Source organism: Epinephelus moara, chromosome 7 (genome assembly GCF_006386435.1).
Source record: "Epinephelus moara isolate mb chromosome 7, YSFRI_EMoa_1.0, whole genome shotgun sequence".
In the NCBI taxonomy this organism is placed as follows: Eukaryota; Metazoa; Chordata; class Actinopteri; order Perciformes; family Serranidae; genus Epinephelus; species Epinephelus moara.
Genome location: NC_065512.1, coordinates 27,918,738 through 27,936,741, shown reverse-complemented (window position 1 = coordinate 27,936,741; position 18,004 = coordinate 27,918,738). Strand labels below are relative to the sequence as shown.

At 40.2% G+C, this 18,004-nt stretch overlaps 3 protein-coding genes across 3 annotated transcripts in view; 2 read left to right on the top strand and 1 right to left on the bottom strand.

The window, feature by feature from the left end:
- Positions 1–2,880, top strand: part of dars1 (aspartyl-tRNA synthetase 1) — a 33,226-nt gene extending 30,346 nt beyond the window's left edge. The window contains exons 15-18 of the mRNA XM_050049786.1: positions 88–168; positions 1,491–1,602; positions 1,785–1,856; positions 2,301–2,880. Coding sequence (XP_049905743.1) covers positions 88–168; positions 1,491–1,602; positions 1,785–1,856; positions 2,301–2,392 — 357 coding nt within the window. The 3' untranslated portion in view covers positions 2,393–2,880. The remainder of the gene's footprint in view (positions 1–87; positions 169–1,490; positions 1,603–1,784; positions 1,857–2,300) is intronic.
- Positions 2,881–3,009: 129 nt separating this feature from the next.
- LOC126393579 (protein lifeguard 3-like) lies at positions 3,010–7,720 on the bottom strand. The gene is made up of 12 exons (XM_050049801.1): positions 7,666–7,720; positions 7,061–7,343; positions 6,890–6,957; positions 6,706–6,770; positions 6,543–6,596; positions 6,349–6,399; positions 6,173–6,212; positions 5,964–6,001; positions 5,761–5,848; positions 5,317–5,412; positions 5,129–5,182; positions 3,010–3,532 (listed from the first exon to the last, which is right to left on the bottom strand). The coding sequence occupies exons 2-12, from the start codon at positions 7,332–7,334 to the stop codon at positions 3,383–3,385; spliced, it is 978 nt and encodes a 325-aa protein (XP_049905758.1). The 5' UTR covers positions 7,335–7,343; positions 7,666–7,720; the 3' UTR covers positions 3,010–3,382.
- Positions 7,721–8,874: 1,154 nt separating this feature from the next.
- Positions 8,875–17,165, top strand: pnkd (PNKD metallo-beta-lactamase domain containing). Its single transcript, XM_050049800.1, has 9 exons — positions 8,875–9,037; positions 9,548–9,663; positions 9,997–10,109; positions 11,259–11,317; positions 11,689–11,781; positions 12,187–12,350; positions 13,925–14,011; positions 14,222–14,337; positions 15,603–17,165. The coding sequence occupies exons 1-9, from the start codon at positions 8,880–8,882 to the stop codon at positions 15,774–15,776; spliced, it is 1,080 nt and encodes a 359-aa protein (XP_049905757.1). The 5' UTR covers positions 8,875–8,879; the 3' UTR covers positions 15,777–17,165.
- The last annotated feature ends 839 nt before the right edge of the window (positions 17,166–18,004 follow it).

The window sequence follows — 18,004 nt, the reverse complement described above, 5'->3', positions numbered from 1 at the left end:
CTTGATTCATCCACAGGTGTCTGGTCTATCCAGCAAATCTCATTTAAAACAACTATTAACTGTTTGTATCACCTCTTTCTTCCTCAGTATGATACTGACTTCTACGTGCTGGATAAGTACCCACTGGCTGTTAGACCCTTCTACACAATGCCAGATCCAAACAACCCTGTAAGTCTCTCACTCACTTATACATACACATGCAGTAAACACACGCACTGGCTTCATAGTAAGAAATGTGCAGTGACAAATGTTATGTAAATCTTTGCAAATGAGTGTTGTGGTTGACCTGCGGTAAACCTGCATTGCGGCCAGCGACAACTTTAGACTTGCAAAAGACTCTTTACCCGTCTGTCCTTTGCTGGATGTACTGGATGATAAAAAAGCACACTGGATTTTGTTGCATATGTAAAGCTCCTTGCAATGTAGCCATGAAGAATTTAACTTAAAGGGATAGTTTGGATTTTTTAAAGTGGGGTTGTACGAAGTGCTTATCCATAGTCAGTGTATTACCTACAGTAGATATCGGTCGACATGCCCCATGTTTGGAGAAGCAGACAGGAGTGCCATCACTGAAGCAAAGCATTGTACTGCTGTGGGAGGGGCAGCAGCAAAACATCTTTTAGCCGATTAAAAAAAATATATATATTGGTTTCATATTTTCAACACTTTGTTCTGCCATTAGACAGCTCTGTCCGACAGGGAATTGAAGCTGTTCTATTGTTCCCTTCAAAGCCAGACCCCTTTGACAAAATTGTTTTACCTTGCTGAACACTGGAGTTATTGGTCTACTGCTGCCTCGATCGGTTAGTTTGTTTTTGTTATTGTTCACTTTGATGTATCGAAACGAACAGCAGAGTCACACGAGGCAGCAGTAGACCAGCAGGTCCTGAGTTCAGCAAGCTAAAATTGCTGTTGGAATCTGGCTTTGAAGAGAGCATAGATAATTTCCTGTTTAGCTCCCCGTTGGAAAGGGCTGTCTGACAGCAAAGTAAAGCAGTGAATATATTCTAATAGTATAGCACATACTTAATCAGAGAGTTGTTTTTTTTTCAGGTGGTTGAAATATATTTTCCTGCTGCTTCTCAAAACTGGGGGTGTGCTGACCACAGTATATGTATGTATGTAAATGCCATGTATGTCATACACTGACGATGGATCAGAACCGCATACACCCCCACTTCAAAAATCCAGACTATCCCTTTAAGTACTGACAGAATTTTTTCATATCAGTGTCACAGAAAAGCCACTGCACTGCTAATCTATGTTGAAAATACTCCAAATTTGGCTTCTAGTTCCAGTTTGTCAACCAGTTTAGGACAGATTCTGGAGTTTTGTACTGATACACACCCTGACTGATGCAGACTGCACACTAAACTCCCAGTCCGTCTTTTAATGTCCAAGTCTTTATGTTTTGTCTGTTTGGTCTTTTCCTCTCCTTCCATTTAATTCCTGACCTCATAGGTGACGTTTGCTTTTTATTTTCTGTCTAGAAAAACTCCAACTCCTATGACATGTTCATGAGGGGAGAGGAGATCCTGTCTGGAGCTCAGAGAATCCACGATGCTCAGCTGCTGACTGAGAGAGCCACCCATCACCAGATTGGTAAGAGTACAGAGTGTGGAGATCGCTCTGATAAACTGAGGGGCATTGAGGGATTTACATATAGCTTCTGTCTCCCTCTGTTGGTGAGCAGCATGAATTGCAGCACCAGAAATTTAATTGGATGGATAGTTTGTTTTAAGTCCATTACAAGTTTTTAAGCAGCTTTTTTCCTTTCATGACAGATCTGGAGAAGATCAAGGCGTACATCGACTCCTTCCGCTATGGAGCTCCCCCACATGGTGGTGGAGGCATTGGTAAGAATGATCTTTTTTTTTGGAGGAGGAGGAGGAGTACACAGGAGACAGAGGTTTTACTAAAAACACATTACCTGTTTTAAAAGAATATTATCAGAACGTTTTTGTGGTGAACATCCTTTTTAATGAAAACAACAACCTTAAAAAGTCAGGCTTTTCAACTACTTGGAATGACATCATGTCTTTTGAGTTGAAATATGCCAGTGCATTTTTTGAGGTTGGTGTGAATGCAGCCTGTTTTTGCAGAGTCTTTTTATTGTCAGCTGCTCAGAAATCCCTTTGCTGGACACAATATTCACAGTTATTCCGATAATTGACATTCACAAAGAACTCATTGAATGTTTTTTTCATCGTGAGCCGCGATAAAATTGTCCCAGTCCAAGCTCCAGGTTGGTCTTTAATGGCAAAAGTTTTGCTAAGTGACTGAACTGTCATCTCTTCCAGGCCTGGAGAGAGTCTGCATGCTGTACCTGGGTCTCCACAACGTACGTCAGACCTCCATGTTCCCACGTGACCCCAAGCGCCTGACGCCTTGAACCCTCAACCACGTAGACAAAAGCAGACGCCGGTGATGGGAAACAATACTAATCCACAATGCAGAAAAGGGGGAGAGTATAGGAGCTCGTGCCACCCTGTGACTCTAATGTGCCACTATGATTAACCATTAAGATGACAGAATGAAGCATTTACAACAGTAGGGTGTACTTTATTGATTGCTGTACATTGTTGTCTAATAACAACAGATAATATACGTAACAGAGTGAAGGGGGTTGGCCAGTGATTTCAGGAAGTTTCTATGAAGCTGCACACACTTAATCCATCTTTCAATCCAGTCAGTGTTTGTCTAAGTTCTTTTCTATGGAGATGGTAACTACGTTAATACAGATCTGAGTCCCTCCTACTACCAGCACAGAAGACTAACGACTTATGATTGTGGTCTCCAGCAGTATGCCTGTAACATCAGGTGTTTTGTATGTCATTAGAGGACTAAAGACAAATAATTAAAAACTTCTAAAAACATTGATTACTTGGTTTCCATTTTCTGAATATGTTTTACGTGTGTACTGCTTCTGAATTCAGTAGCAGTAACGCTTGATGCAAGTAAGAATGCGTTGTTTAAGCATGCACATTTTATGCCCCTTTCAGTACAGGTTCAGTGTAATCTCTCATGGCTACATGAAGCCTGCATGACCTACTTAAGCAACACTTGCTGAAACAAAACGGAAAGACAGAATATTAAGTAGCAACCATACATATGTTTGAGTTTCTCTCCTCGTTCACAGTTAGGTAAGATGTCTTCATTCACTGCCCTGCTTCATACAGCACAAGAATAAATCAAAGTGCTCAAGTGTTACTGATGTAAAAAAAAAACTTAATACATAGCTAAATTAATAGTTTGGAAGTTGAACAGTGATGTAGCTAGTAATGAGACATCCTAACTGACACACTTTTGTACGTGTAGCATTATGTTTAACGTCAAACACAATATCCTGTAAGTCAAAGTAGATGTGCTCTTACTATGGGGCTTATTCAGTGGCAGCTCCACTGACTTGAAGGATGAAGAGGAAGATGTGAACAATGTCGATGTAGAGAGAGAGCGCTCCGAAGATGTACTCCTCTGGGCTGAGCGCCAACTCCCGATTTCCAATAAGAAGCTGGGTGTTGTATGTTAAAAACTAACACAGAGAAACAGAAGATGGGACAAAGTTAAGTAAAAACTAATAGACATTTTTCCCTGTTTACCTCAAATATAGCCACAAGCATTAAATTGCATTCAAAGATCATTGTGACAAATTATTTAAACAACAGCCAACTAAACTGCCATAACACTTTGATATTGATTTTCTTGTTCCCTATCTGAATGACTCCTAATGTCCATGTGACCCCTGGCACTTCCTTGAATGCTCCTACCAGGACAAAGTTTCCACCTGCACACAGTGAAGACAAAGGGTGCCTTTCCTTAATCCTACGTGTCTCCTCACTTCCCACTCCATATTGCCTTAGTTCCTCCAAGCGAAGATATGAGAAAGGGATGCGAGGAAGAGATTCATAGCATAGACCTTTGTTTTCTTGCTCTATGGTGCATTTAAGGGATTGGTACATTTTCCGGAGGAGAGAGGGCGCAAGGAAGTATGATGAAAAGCACCCTAAGAATCTAAAGCTACACTGGTGGCTCTGTGAGACTGGACTTACAGCACACCAGTGCTTTGAGCTGCCGACATGCTAATGTTTACTGAGTATATTAGCATGTTAACATTTGCCAGTACACCCAAGTACACCTGAGGCAGATGGGACTGTCATTATTTTTAAAGGTATTTGGTCATAAATTGTAGCATTGGACAAATTCAATTTCTGTCATGATAATGGTGCAAAATAAAAGTCTAAGCAAAGTTACTACATATCCTGATGATAACCTGAATGTCATGGCAACACATCCAGTACTTGATGACACAATTCACTCAAAAGCAACACTTATGTGAACCTCTTGGTTGGGCTAAAAAAACATGTCAATGTCAAAGCACCACCACGGCCATTTAGATACATCCTCTGGGAACTTTTAATGTGCAACATTTTGTTCCCACCCATGACTCTGTCAAAGTATTTTACTGGATAAAACTTTAAACAACTGGTGGTCCAAGAGGAAAGCCCTTTCCATTTCGCACCACTCTCAGGCCAAAACGAAGCACAGGAAGAGGGTTCCTGGTTTGAACCTGTGTGGAGTTTGCATGTTCTCCCTGTGTCAGCGTGGGTTTTCTCTGGGTACTCCAGCTTCCTCCCACAGTCCAAAGACATGCAGGTTAATTGGTGACTCTAAATTGGCCGTAGGTGTGTGTGTAGGAATGTGAGTGTGAATGGTTGTCTGTCTCTATGTGTCAGCCCTGTGATAGTCCGGTGACCTGTCCAGGGTGTACCCCGCCTGGGGTAGGCTCCAGCCCCCCTGCAACCCCTAACAGAATAAGTGGCTACGGAAAATGAATGATAGCATGTATAGGCAGATTGCTGTGAAAATTATTTATGGCCCCATGGCGATAAATCATATTGATGTTATATAGATATTACTGATAGATAGTTCTGATGGCCTTTTGCCTCAGCATCAAGACAAGCCAGATTAATCTAACGCGCTATCAAATTCTCAGCATGTTGTAAGAGCTGGGGAACGCTCATGTATTACAAGGTGCAAGGATCACTGTGCCACTTGTTAGTCAACAATAACCTTGTAATAAACACCAGACTCAAACGCTCCCCTTAAATTCATGTGGGCGTAGACTCACCAGAGTGTAAACGATGGCTCCAATTGCAGCGTAGAGCATATGCAGCCAAGGGACCTGTTGAGGGATATAAGAAAGGCCTCTGAATGTGAAATCAGTCACAGGGATACACCCTACTGAGCTGCAACTCCTCACACCGAGACACACGAGCAGACAGAATAAATGAAAGAGCTGGACCAAAGAGTCCTCACATATTGGAAGGAGAGGACGATAGCCGTAACAATCCCGATGATCAAGAGCACGACGGAAGCGATGCAGAGAAACCCCCCGCAGGAGGTGAAGTCCACCTGTGATGAGAAACAAGTCATTAGCGGGATGAAAGTGAAGTTAATTTGCTTCAAGCCAAATGAGGCAGCAGTCAAGATAATTTGAAAGAGGATCAGAATGAGGTTAAAAGAAAAAATAAACGCTGGGTGGACGTGCCAGCTGAAAAATGTAGCTTATTCATCTCGAGTTGCATCAGACGGAGAAGCTGGGTTCATGTCTTATCCCAAAATGTTATAAATATTTAAAGGAACTCAGTGCCCCATTGTAATGCGAGACAAAGGCGTTCTTTTACACTGACAACAAAGACATCCTCTGACAAGCCACGGGCTACTGAGCTACACAGAGACACAGTTTACATCTCCATCTACCTTGGTTTGGAAGCAGAAGACTGTAACAGCTATGCAAACTACTGCTGTTATTCCCATGGCGATTAGCACTGCCTTTGTTTCATAATAGCTGTGAAAGATACATATAGTGATTAAAACATCAAAATATCACAGGGTGTATTACACCATCTTCAAAATGTGCTGTATATGTGTATTGTGGGGTATTGCCTGAGTTGGAGCCAAACCTTGAGATTGTTCCAGACATGTAAGACAGGGCGAGAGTCTGCGAGATAACATGAAAACAGTAAGAGGATTTGAACCATTTCTTTCTTACTGGCTTTATTTTGTTTTATTATTCCAGTCACTCCTCACAATATATATATCTTAGTTTGGCCATATGGATCCAGTGGACCGTACACAAAATGGACTCCTGACCCCTACAAACAATACTCACAAATACTCCCAGCAGCACAAGATTCCATGGGAAACGCCTCCTGAACACAAATTGTGATGAGCATTTTAAAATGTAAACAAACAGAAGTGCCATTACTGGTTATGAATATGTAAATAAGACATAGCATTATCAGTGGTAAAAGTGTTTTCTAACTTGTTCAGAGAGGCCGTGCTTACCTCGGCCCTTTGCAGCAGACCAGAATGCAGTAAACCAAAAAATAAACCACACTATGGAGAGATAGAGCACAACAACAGCATGTCATGATAAGAATAATAGCACAGAGGAAATAAATGATTCTGTGGAGTAGCTCTATCTCCTTTTTTTATCTAATTGCACTGAAAGTATGTGATGTTCCCTGAGTGTAACTCACAAAGATGCCCAGTAGATGCCAGGGTATCTGATGACAAACAGCCTCACTGGGTCACTAATGAAAGCACAGACATAAGGGATCACTGGGAGTTAACTGTTGCTCACCCCCAGTCAAGATACATTAAGCTCTGGAATATTAGACTGGGATGAACAGGGACACTTACACAAACGTAAAGACAGCAACAACTGAAAAGGTGACGGCAAGCTGCACTGTTAAAATTAAGTAAACCTGCCCACAAACACAAAACCAAGCAGTTCTGTTGAGCACACAAAGAAACATTTCAGTGGATGTACAGGATTGTCATTGGCTCACACATTAAAAGTCTGATGATCAATAAAAAAGTTTACCTTTTTAATGAAGGCATGCCGAATAGCTGTGCTTTCCCACTGCGTGCTCAGAAAATCATCCATGTCTCCTGCAGAATCGGGAATAACAATTTTATACTTATTACACTTGAGGCTAAAATAAATATAATGCAGGATGTGATTAACTAAAGTCCTCTATCATTTTCTCAGAACCTTGGTTTGATGCAGGCACTCCAGCAGACAGAGTCGGTATTGTGGTGGGCACCCCAGATGGAGAGAAGCCAGGGGCTGCCCACATCCCAGCTGCCGGGTAGACGCCCTCCTGGCCCCAGTAGCCAGGCGGGCCATGGCACATGCCCGGACTGGGGCTGTAAGATGGAGGTGGTGGAAGAGGGGAGCCATGTTGTGGCTGGTGAGGGTAGTTTCCATACTTCGGATGGTGCAGCGCGTCCTCATAGGATGGAGGGTTATCAGTTTTGGATGTCATGATCTCACCCTGAAGAGAGGGTCATGAGCTACATCAGAATCATGGTCAGTATATACACAGCTATCCAATCAGTTATTATGTACCTACACTTTTCAGTTACTTAATACAATCAGGTGGTTATATGACACCATCATACAACAAAATTAAAACCACCTTGTAACAAAGATAACATCCAAATATCTGTATTGGTTATCTGGTGGAAAAAGCAATGTGCATGCATAAATAATGCACAATATAAAATGACCTAATCATGCTAGAAAAGTCTAGCAGAACAGTGACACATAAAAGAAAATATACAGACAAAAAGAAGAAAGAAAGCTATTTTACTTACCTGGCTTTAGCCTGAGATGAGAGCACTGTTCCCTCCTGTCCTTTCTCTCCTTGGAGGTTTGCAGACTTACACCACAGGAGGGTGTCATCTTTGTAATAGGATATGTTCGCTGAAACTTACACTGTTACTGATGCGTCTCGGGAAACACGGAGACTCCGGTTGTTCAGGCTCCTGTTCAAAATAATAATAACCTACAACTGAAAAACAAACCCCACAGACTGTTGTGTCTTACAAAGCTCTAGCTGTTACTCCCAACATAGAGTTTATTTCGTTCTTTTTTAAAGCAGTCATCCTGATAATATTTTCCTTATTGGACTATATTTCCCCTAAAAGTTGCCCCAAATATTATTACTATACAGCCTACTGTGTCTCACTTTGAGCTGCAGCCACAAGGATACAGCCTAATATGAATCAATGTCCCATCAGAGACGTTAGGCGTCGCTAAATTATTTAGAAGTGACCGAAACTTGGCTCGACTCCATATTGACGGCGTTTACAAATAATTAATTAAGGTGGAATTAAGTCACAGGCGACATGCAAGACAGTGAGGGCTGGGCTAAAGCCTTAAAATTACAACTTTGAGTATGAATGTGTCTGTGCGGACATGGACTCAACTTTATGGAGAATAATTAAAGTTATCATGATTATTATTACTAGTAGTAGCCTAGTAGTCGTTGTAGCAGTAGTACTAGTAGTGTTTAAGAAATGTCTTAACCCAAAACGTCACAAAATTTACATTAATGTTAAATGTAATAAAAACAAAGTAAGTGTATTAGTTTTTTTAATCTTCTTTTCTTTCGTCATGTCTGATATTTTTGTTTCATATATGATGTTAAAATGATCATTTTTCAGTGCTATAAAATGAAAAATTAAAATATATATCTGTCTGTACAATTACAATGCAGTATTAATTTTGAAATATTTTTTATTTTATTTTTGTTTTTTTCGAATACTTTATTCAACAATACAATGTACTGAAAACGTCAGGTATAAAACAAGAACACAACAATAAACGGGAGCTGAAAACAACTGAAAGTAAATAAAAATTATATTACTAAACATTAATTTTCAATTCTTATAATAGATAAAGTAAGAATTGCCATTATGCTAAAACAAACAAACAAAAACAACAAAAATAATTTAGAAAAATTATTTTTTCGAAAGTCGGTGGTTGGCGTGTCACGTATTACGTCATCACGTCCCGCTCAGAGGCTATGGCGCTTCCTGACTGGATGGTAACACTGGTAGCCGCCGCATCCTTCTTGTGTTTCTTATGCTTATGTGTCCGCTACAGACGCAAAGGACAGCTGCTGTGGAGGAAAGCGTTGATCAAAATAATGGCCCGCACGGAGAAGCCGTTGTTCCGAATCGCGTGAGTATAAAATTTGCTTTTTTAATAAAATAACATTTTGTTGCTATCATTATCGTTAGCGTAGCTGCGTAACATCTAGCCATTCAAAGGAGGCCGTCCCACCAAACTGCATTCAAATATGTCCCAATTTTAATGTGCTCAGCCAGTCGACAAAAGTACGCTGACATTTTGGTCTGAAGCCTGTTTTTAAAGTGGTAGTAGCTACTGTGTCTTGTTCGGCATACATATGAGCCACAATCATATGTTTTAACGAGCAGTTTTTATGATATTAGACTTTGTTGTTTATAGTAACATGCTGAAATTAACTCATATTAGGTGAGTTTAATGAGTCGAAAAGGTGGTTATCTTAGTGGTACTTTAGCTAATGTAGGTTGCACTTTACCTATGCTAAATTTGCAGATGTTTTAGTTGAGTAAATGTGACCCCCTTGTCTTTTGAATGACAGTGACTACATAATCAGCCCCTGCTCCCAGACACGATGTTTCCCTAGCTTTTTGGTCTGTCTCCCAGGTACACACTCTACACCAGGACCAGACTTGGCTACATGTACTACAAGAGACAAATGAGGAAGGCCCGAGAGCATTACCCTGCTGGACACTCCACAGCTCAGCCCGTGGAGTTCAATGGTATGCAGCAGTCTGGATTTTACAATTTTGTTGGAAAATATTAAGTGCCATTAACAAAAACAGAGAGGCCATGTCTGTTGGTGTTCAGGATAATAGTATTTTTATTACCATAAGTACAAAGGTGCTATAATTTCAATTTATTGTACTTTTACAACACAGGGTTGCACAACTTAATGCAGTTGAAGTTCCTTTTATGCTACACAAGAAAACAAACAAATGTACTTTGATCCTTATATGTATATCTTTTTAATATGGCTACTTCTACCATACTATATGAAAAAGTTTAATATTGTCCTGTATACTTAATTTATGATTTTTTTTGTCTGCCCACAGGTATCAAAATAATTCCCATCCCAGTACTGTCTGACAACTACAGCTACCTTGTAATTGACACAGCCTCCAGTGTTGCAGTTGTTGTCGACCCTGCAGACCCTCAAACAGTTCAGGTGAATTCCTCGACTGACAGTTGTGTGCACTGTGTATAGATATTATTTTACAGCCATTTTTTGTCTTTAAGGGGCTTTCGGATCTGTGTTGTAATGATAGACATTTTCCTTTGCACTTAGCCCTCTTAGTGGGGCAGATAACCAAAACAATTGTGCACATTGTGATGAAAATAATTGGGTATGGAGCCATCTTGAATTGTTAATATGGAGGCCATGGCAGCCATTTTTCAAAGTGGCCACCAGCAACAAACGTTGTCTCATGTGTGATGGATATAATTTGATATTGAGGACACAATTTGTTAAATTTATTTACCATACCATTATGAATTGCCTTTATCATACACCCCCACCCCACCCCCCATCATGGAAAATTCAAGATGGCCAATAGTTTTCAGCTGTGAGGTGGACTGCAATTTACAATGGTATAGTAAATAAATTTAATTACGTCCTCAATATCAATCCCACATAAGAAAACTGTTGTTGCTGGCGGCCATTTAGAAAAATGGCTGCCATGGCCACCATATTGACAATTCAAGATGGCTCCATATCCAGTTATTTTCAGAATGTCTTTGGCTATAAGTGTACCAAATTTCAGGCTTTTATCACAAAGTGCACAAGTCCTCCCTATTTTTGAGCTAAGCTAGTCCACTGTCTATGTTGCAAGACAGGACAGCTTGACTTGGCTTGTAGGACAACAGATTGCCGCAGGAAACTTGAGGCAAGCCAAATATTTGTCAGAGCTCATTTCAACATGTTTTGGGTTAAAAAAAATAAAGGGCATTGGCTCTATTTCAGTAACATTTTGACAATGTGTGACATCTGTGACAATCATGGCTTTTGCTTATTTAGTTGGGCATTGTAAAACGACTTTTCAGTTCACTTCTTTTTTTTCTGAACTTAGAATTTTATGTATTTTACTCCAGCTACTGCTATTGATTGTCAATAGCTGTAGTTGTTGTGAATGAGCATGTTTGTGCATTCTCAGCAGCAGCCACTACGAGCACACAAGTAAAATTACTAATTTCATACTGTGCCAACAGCCTGAAGTATAATATTTTGCAGCTCAGTGGGCTTTTGAATAAAATGCAGCTGAAGTGTTGTTTTATATGGTGTTTGAAGAAGAGTCTAACAGCACATGTATTTTTTCAGGCAGTTCTTGAGGAAGAGGGAGTGACTCTGGAAGCAATACTCTGTACACACAAGCATTGGTGAGTTTAACAGTTTGAGACATGCGTTATATTTTAATTTGGGATTTATTATTAACATATTAAGAGGGGGGTAAATATACTATAAGACAGATCATAAAAACAGTGTACTATATCAAGTGAATATCGGTAAACACGCAATTGCTAGTGTTTATATTTTAGCATGTATAATACCCAATCAAAAGGAAACACCCACACTAATGCGAATACATTTGGACATAACATTTATACGTCAGATAATCTTTCTAAACTTAAACTAACATAAAGAGTATGTGGTTGAAATTGCTTAGTGTGCATTGCTGGCCAGAACAAACGCTCAATTTTCTAATGTGTCCACAATACTGGCAAGCGTCTGCTTTCTGTTCCATTTACAGGGATCACAGTGGGGGAAACAAAGGGTTGAAAAGGCTTCACAGCTCATGCAGAGTTTATGGAAACGCAGCTGATAACATTCCTGGCCTCACACAGTAAGTCCCTGCTCGCACACTGCTTACCACAAAGTCTGTCAGACTGTACCGAGTCTTGTCTTCAGAATCAGAATCAGCTGTACCGGCCAGGTGTGTGTGCACATATGAGGAATTTGATTCCAGTCCCTAGTTTCTATACACACAAACAGACGTACAGCTTGGTGCTCTTTCTCCTGCTGTCTGTCAGCAGTCATAGCAGCTGACTTCATGGTACATTATCATGGTATGATAAACTGCTCCCCCACGCCTTGAGGCCAGATAACTAGTTGTTATCCCATTTGTTTAGACTGGCAAGTACGTTTTAACGTTGTATGATTATTTATTGTTAAATAAATCAATTGGCTCTAACTGTAGCAATTTACTTCCCATTGACCCTTTCCACCTATAATTTCCTTGTGTCCTCAGCCCTCTCTCACATAAGGACTCAGTAACAGTTGGCCGTATGCACTTTAAGGCCCTCTTCACTCCGGGACACACAGTGGGCCACATGATCTACCTCCTGGATGGCCGGGCGGTTGACGCTCCCTGCAGCCTCTTCTCTGGTGACCTGGTGTTCCTCTCAGGGTGTGGTAAGTTACAACAGAATAGGATCCATAGAAATTATCATATAGAGCTGACACTGTGGTTCACAGCAACTTGCTTTTATGTTGAACACAGAAGAGGACCAGAAAACACACAACAGAGATCTCTGTGATGTGTCAACTTAATGGGAAGCAACTTTTCACATAATCTGGGTCTTTGTGAGCCACATTAATTGACCACTGACTAACTGTAAGAACATAATGAATTGTCTGTTTGCTAATGCTAAACTAAATAGGTGTCATGTTCTCAATAGGTCAGTGAAAAGAAATGCATGTCCTCACTTGTCCTCATGCAGAGATAGGATATGTTGAAACATTAAGTTTCTTTGCATTTAAATTTTTAATTCTATGTTGTGCCGATGCTGTGATTAACGTGTGGTTAGGTTTAAGCACAAAAACACTTGGTTAGGGTGAGGAAAACATTTTTTGGGCTTAAAATACCCAGTGTGGTCGGCAAAAACATGCCTGGAAATGTCCTGATGTGTTGTTCAAATACTTGCTTTTGTTGTTTGTTTGTCTCGAGCAGCGGTCTGCTGCTGTCTGCTGCTTGGCAGCAATCTCGCCTAGGTACCACTGCGATTCACCATCCCCTCCTCATCCTCCTCTTGATGAGAAACGCAGCTCATATACATATCATCAGAATTACGTCACATTGGAAACATTGACATGATACACATGAAACGTACAAATGTAACCTATCCGTGGTTTGCAGAGACACACGATACCAACATTTTATTCTGGCGACTGAGCTGGCAAATACCTGGTGGCTTACCTAAACCATAGACCTCAAGACCAGTTGTTTTGTATGGCTCCTATCTGTCTCGCACAGGGAATGCATTTGGAATTCATAGCTTTGGCTCACACACCTATTTTTGATGCTTACACACTTAAACACACAGAGCTCCTCCGCAGGCACTCGAGCAGGATGTCCAGTAAACAGAGAATGTATGTTGCTGTCATCCCTACTGAACACTACTACATGCAAATCATACCTCTTTCTGTTTTTGTCCAAGCATGCAAATTAATTTTGCTTTTATAATCCCAAGTTAACATAGTCTGTAAATATCCTTACAACATGGCTAATGTTGAATACTTCCTTTTTTGGGTTGTGTTTTAATGTCATTGTTACTTATATGGTTTTAATGCTTTTACCTCCCTGTTCCCCAGTGGCTGTAAGGAATTTAATTTCCAGGAAATCTACAGGTTTCTAAGTCATCATAAAATTACTGAAATTAAAATTCTTATAAAATATGAATAGCCCATGGAGGTTTTTAGTTTTGTTCATTATACAATACCAGCACCTTCTGTGCTATTTGGGGTACTGCAGAGCAGAGCTACAGTGGCATACAACCAGTTTTATTAAGCACAGCTTAATGTGCATTTACAAGTATGCGTGAATAACCTCTATTACCTCCGATGACTCAGAAATGGGTCATATTTCCAACTGACCAATTCATAGTGTGTTCATTTTAAAGTCTGGCCTTCTAAATGCAAATACAATACCATCTAAAATTTGATGTTTTCTTGAGTTGAGTAAAACCTGTTGTTGGTGTTGTTTTCAGGAAGGATGTTTGAAGGCAGTGCCACAACAATGCTGTCATCTCTGGACACAGTCGCCTCCTTGAGTGATGATACGCTATTATGGCCCGGTAGGAAAATCATCTCAGTTGTCAGGGGCTCTGTGTCGGGGTTTTTGTCACGTAGATGGTGGTGGTACTTTTATAGAGGTAAAGTTAAAGTCAGACTGTTGTTGCATGGGGACTTCTGTAGAGTATAATCTCTAAAATGTGGTTATGCGCGTGAGCATGATTTTTGTTGTTGTTTTTTTTTACTCTTTTGTCCACTGGCTACCCCCCCAGGTCATGAGTATGCAGAGGACAACCTACTGTTTGCTGCTGAGGTTGAGCCTCGCAACGCTGCCAGGGAAAACAAATATCAGTGGGTGCTGCTGCAGCGAGGCCAGAAGCTGTGCACGGTGAGAATGATATATCGCCATTGTTATGCCTCTGTAGCACGCCGTTCCAGAGAGGATTCATGTTGTCCAGCACCTGGGAAGAAGGGTTTATCACCTGCCTACAGTGTATGTGTTGTCAGTGCCCGAGCACTCCTCTCGTCCAGGCTCGAGTCTCATCTGTGATACAGTCTGCAGCAGAGCAAAGGGTCACTGTTGAGTGAAGTGCCTATCCAGAATTTAGATTAGTTTTTATCTGACATCTATACAGCATGGCGCTAGAGGCAGTTTCACACATTTGCAATTTTTTTTAACCACAAACGTTCTGGCTTGTCTTAACAGGAAAATCGCAGGTGTTACTGCTAACATTAACGCTGGCTCTGTTGTATTCTAGTGTCCCAGTAAGCTGTAACAATACCAGGACCCTGAAGCTGAAGCTGCTAGATTAAAGTCAGCTAATATTAATTACGTTTTTCCCCTAGCTTTTTGACAATGTTACAGTCTATTAGCTGCGTACTTAAATTTGCTTTGTGGTGGGGAAGGAGGGCTTTACATTAAATGCTGCTTTCAACTTCTTTGATCAATATATCAATTTGATCAAGCCTCAATAGACACATTGTATTTAAGACTTCATTCATATTTACAAAGAATAGAATAAGGCACAAATGAGATAAGAGGTCATAAGTATTGGCAGTAAAAAGTACCTGAATCTAACAATAGAAGTGCAAAATGTAAGAAATATCAAATATAATACAGTAATGATAAAGTACAACTAACAAGTGTGTAAAGCAGCCAAAGTCCAGTAAAGGTGCAGTGTGACACATATGGAGTGCTGTGTATGGTGTGGTAGGTGTAGGAATACTGCACAAAATCGCTGGCTTGGAGTGACATGTAAGAAAATATTGCATAAACTCCAACGATGGCAGCTCAGTCTTGCCAGACTGAGGAGACGTGTGAGTTCAGCAGTGCCACAGCTTTTGGAAAGAAGCTGTTTTTCCGTCTCGATTGGCAATCACTGTGGATTATGCTCAATTAAATGCATAAAATGGAAAGCTAAAAGGTGATTTATTGTTGACGAGGAGACATTTTGCAGCATTTGAATCGGGGCAGAGGTGCAGAAACGCAAAGCCGCGCCGGTGTAAGTTGGCAGGAATCACTCGTTACCCCACAATTCTCTCCTGCAAACGGATGAATGGCATGTGAATCATTGTGGCTGCCGGAGTGAGACAGTGCATATCAATTTTGAGGAGGGCTGCTTTTTTTTTTTTTGACGTGCTCTTCATTTTCAGAGTCCCTCCACCATTGGAGAAGAGAGGCAGTACAATCCTTTCCTGCGCAGCCACTCTGCGGAGCTCCATCTTGCCCTGGGCCTCCAGCAGTTCCAGGATGAAGACTGGACCCAGTTTAGAGCTCGGGTGCTGGAGGAGCTGCGAAAACACAAAGACCTCTACAACAGAAGATAGTACAAGAAACACTACAGCTACACCGGCGGACAGGAGCCAGCTCATCTGTACTGGACAGTGGTATGTTGTAAAGGAACGATGAGCGGAGCTCTGAGGTACTGAAAAAAAAAAAGGCTAAATCTGTTTAAAGAATCTGGTGAAGGGGCATTAAGTAATTTTTGACCTTTATCAACCTGGATCAGAGACCACTAGGAGCATAGTCTCAATTTTATCATGACATGATACTAATCAATAAGCTGATTACCTCTCCACGTACTGTACATTATGCTGATTTTTTATTTATAGACAGAACAATGATCATTCATTGCCTCTTTTACATAGAGACATAAACACTAATGTAGATTTGCATGAGTAGCTTTCTGTTAGTTAACAAATAGTTACAGGCAGATTTCTGGTGTGTGAAGCAGATCTGCACACTACATGGGTTAATTTAGCATGTTAGGTACTGTATTTTTTTACTGCACAGCCTGGTTTATATGAGCTAATACAGTGTTTTAGAAACCTTACATTAAGATATTAGGTACGCTGTTTCACATTTTTTATTAGTTGCTGAAGAGTAATTAGCTTCTTTATGGGAGTTGTGATTTTGGGACTTGAGCATTGAGTAGAATATTTGATTTTGTCGTTTTTTTTCAGCAATAATGGTACGGTTAATTTAACAAATCAGAGACGCTCTTTGCTGTCAGTAGCACAATGTACAGAAACAAGGTTGTACACTAGCCCTTCATGTGAATCTTTGTTAGCTGAATCTAAGAGCCAGTTAAATGTTGGCTTAAAAGAGATGATGCTGACGTGAGGTCTTTATGATGTGTTTTCTTTCCCCAACAAGTTTTATGTTATAGATCCCAGGTATTAGAGGTGGAACACATTTTCTACTTCAACCTTTATTTGTACCTTTCAGCAAATTATTTTTTGCCGAACCAATTGTTCATCATATAGAACTGTGTTTTTCAAGTGTTAGTATTTGCACCATGTGAAAGATGTGACTGGTATTGTAGTGTATGAAACATGACTGAATTGCTGTTGAAGGGATGACTGGTTTCTAGTGTTAGAATGTAGAAAATTAAACGCACAGGGTGATGTTGAATCAACCCATCTGCTGGCATACACACCCATATCTTGAAATCACTTTTGGATTTTTGTTTAAAATGTGTCATATTAAAGAGTAAGACGGTGATGGATAATCTTTCATTTTCTTCCTAATATGAGAATACAATGTGACATTGACTGGTACTCACTTTAAAATTCCAGAGGGAGTGTTTTTATAGCCAATTTGAAGACGTTGGAAACCAAAATTGTACATAATTTTTTAATATATTGAAGGAATTATTATACAGTGACAATACGATGGAATAATTTCAGTATAATAAACTGTTTTCTTCCCCTGTACATTTGTTTCTGTTGTGTCTTTGTGTGATTTTTCTGTAAAAGAAACATAATGCAGCCACTGTTTAGGTGAAGACGGGCCAGAAAGCAAAGGAATAAACCTTTAAACTTTTGAGGAGCTCCGAACGCTCTTCAGATTCCTCCGTTTCTCCTGCAGTAGGGCTTGTATCAAAGCACCTTGTCCCCTGGTGATTGTCGACTAAAATGTTATTCTGTTTGTTTGATGCAGACTCCCATCTTATTTGCATATGTTTGAGTTATGAATACCACCACATGGGAGTCTGTTTTACTTCAGGTTACGTTTTAATGAGGAAATATGAAAGTAAACTCCTTCATTAGAGCCCTGTATGTGGTATTTGTTGTCTTTATGAGTGTTCAAAACTGACAGCTGAGTTATTTTTCCCACTGCTGTAACTTCCCTCAACTGAAATTAGAGAGTAACCTACTTTATGCACATGCAAAAGATACAAAGGTAACTGAACTTTGTGTTGACAAAGCAGGGAAATGAAACAGAACAACCAGCAGTAGGATAACAAATCAGTGTTCTGTGTCTTGGGTCCACCTCTGGTATTCAAAGTCATCTTTATAAATCAGAGGGACACTGTTGTTTGTAGAATTAGCTCTCAATACTTTAACAAATACATTAATAAAAACATTATTTAACCACGACCAGAAACTGCTGCCTTGACTAACACAAAGTCAGTCTATCATAAAGCCATGTACAAAATACAATCCACCATCTCTTCTAGGACAACGGGCATTACTATTCCCTTTTTATTTTATTATCATTCCTCCGTTTAGGTCTTTTAAACCAAAGACATTTTGACATGTCACAGTAGTAA

What these genes read in the sequence shown, in the direction of transcription:
- LOC126393579 (XM_050049801.1), bottom strand. Translation starts at nt 7,334, where the DNA reads ATGACATCCAAAACTGATAACCCTCCATCCTATGAGGACGCGCTGCAC. An exon ending in ATGTCTGGAACAATCTCAAG is followed by an intron (nt 5,849 to 5,963) that starts GTTTGGCTCCAA and finishes TATCTTTCACAG; the next exon opens with CTATTATGAAACAAAGGCAG. An exon ending in TCGTCCTCTCCTTCCAATAT is followed by an intron (nt 5,183 to 5,316) that starts GTGAGGACTCTT and finishes ATCCCTCAACAG; the next exon opens with GTCCCTTGGCTGCATATGCT.
- pnkd (XM_050049800.1), top strand. Translation starts at nt 8,880, where the DNA reads ATGGCGCTTCCTGACTGGATGGTAACACTGGTAGCCGCCGCATCCTTC. An exon ending in CAGACCCTCAAACAGTTCAG is followed by an intron (nt 10,110 to 11,258) that starts GTGAATTCCTCG and finishes GTATTTTTTCAG; the next exon opens with GCAGTTCTTGAGGAAGAGGG. An exon ending in GAGGCCAGAAGCTGTGCACG is followed by an intron (nt 14,338 to 15,602) that starts GTGAGAATGATA and finishes CTTCATTTTCAG; the next exon opens with AGTCCCTCCACCATTGGAGA.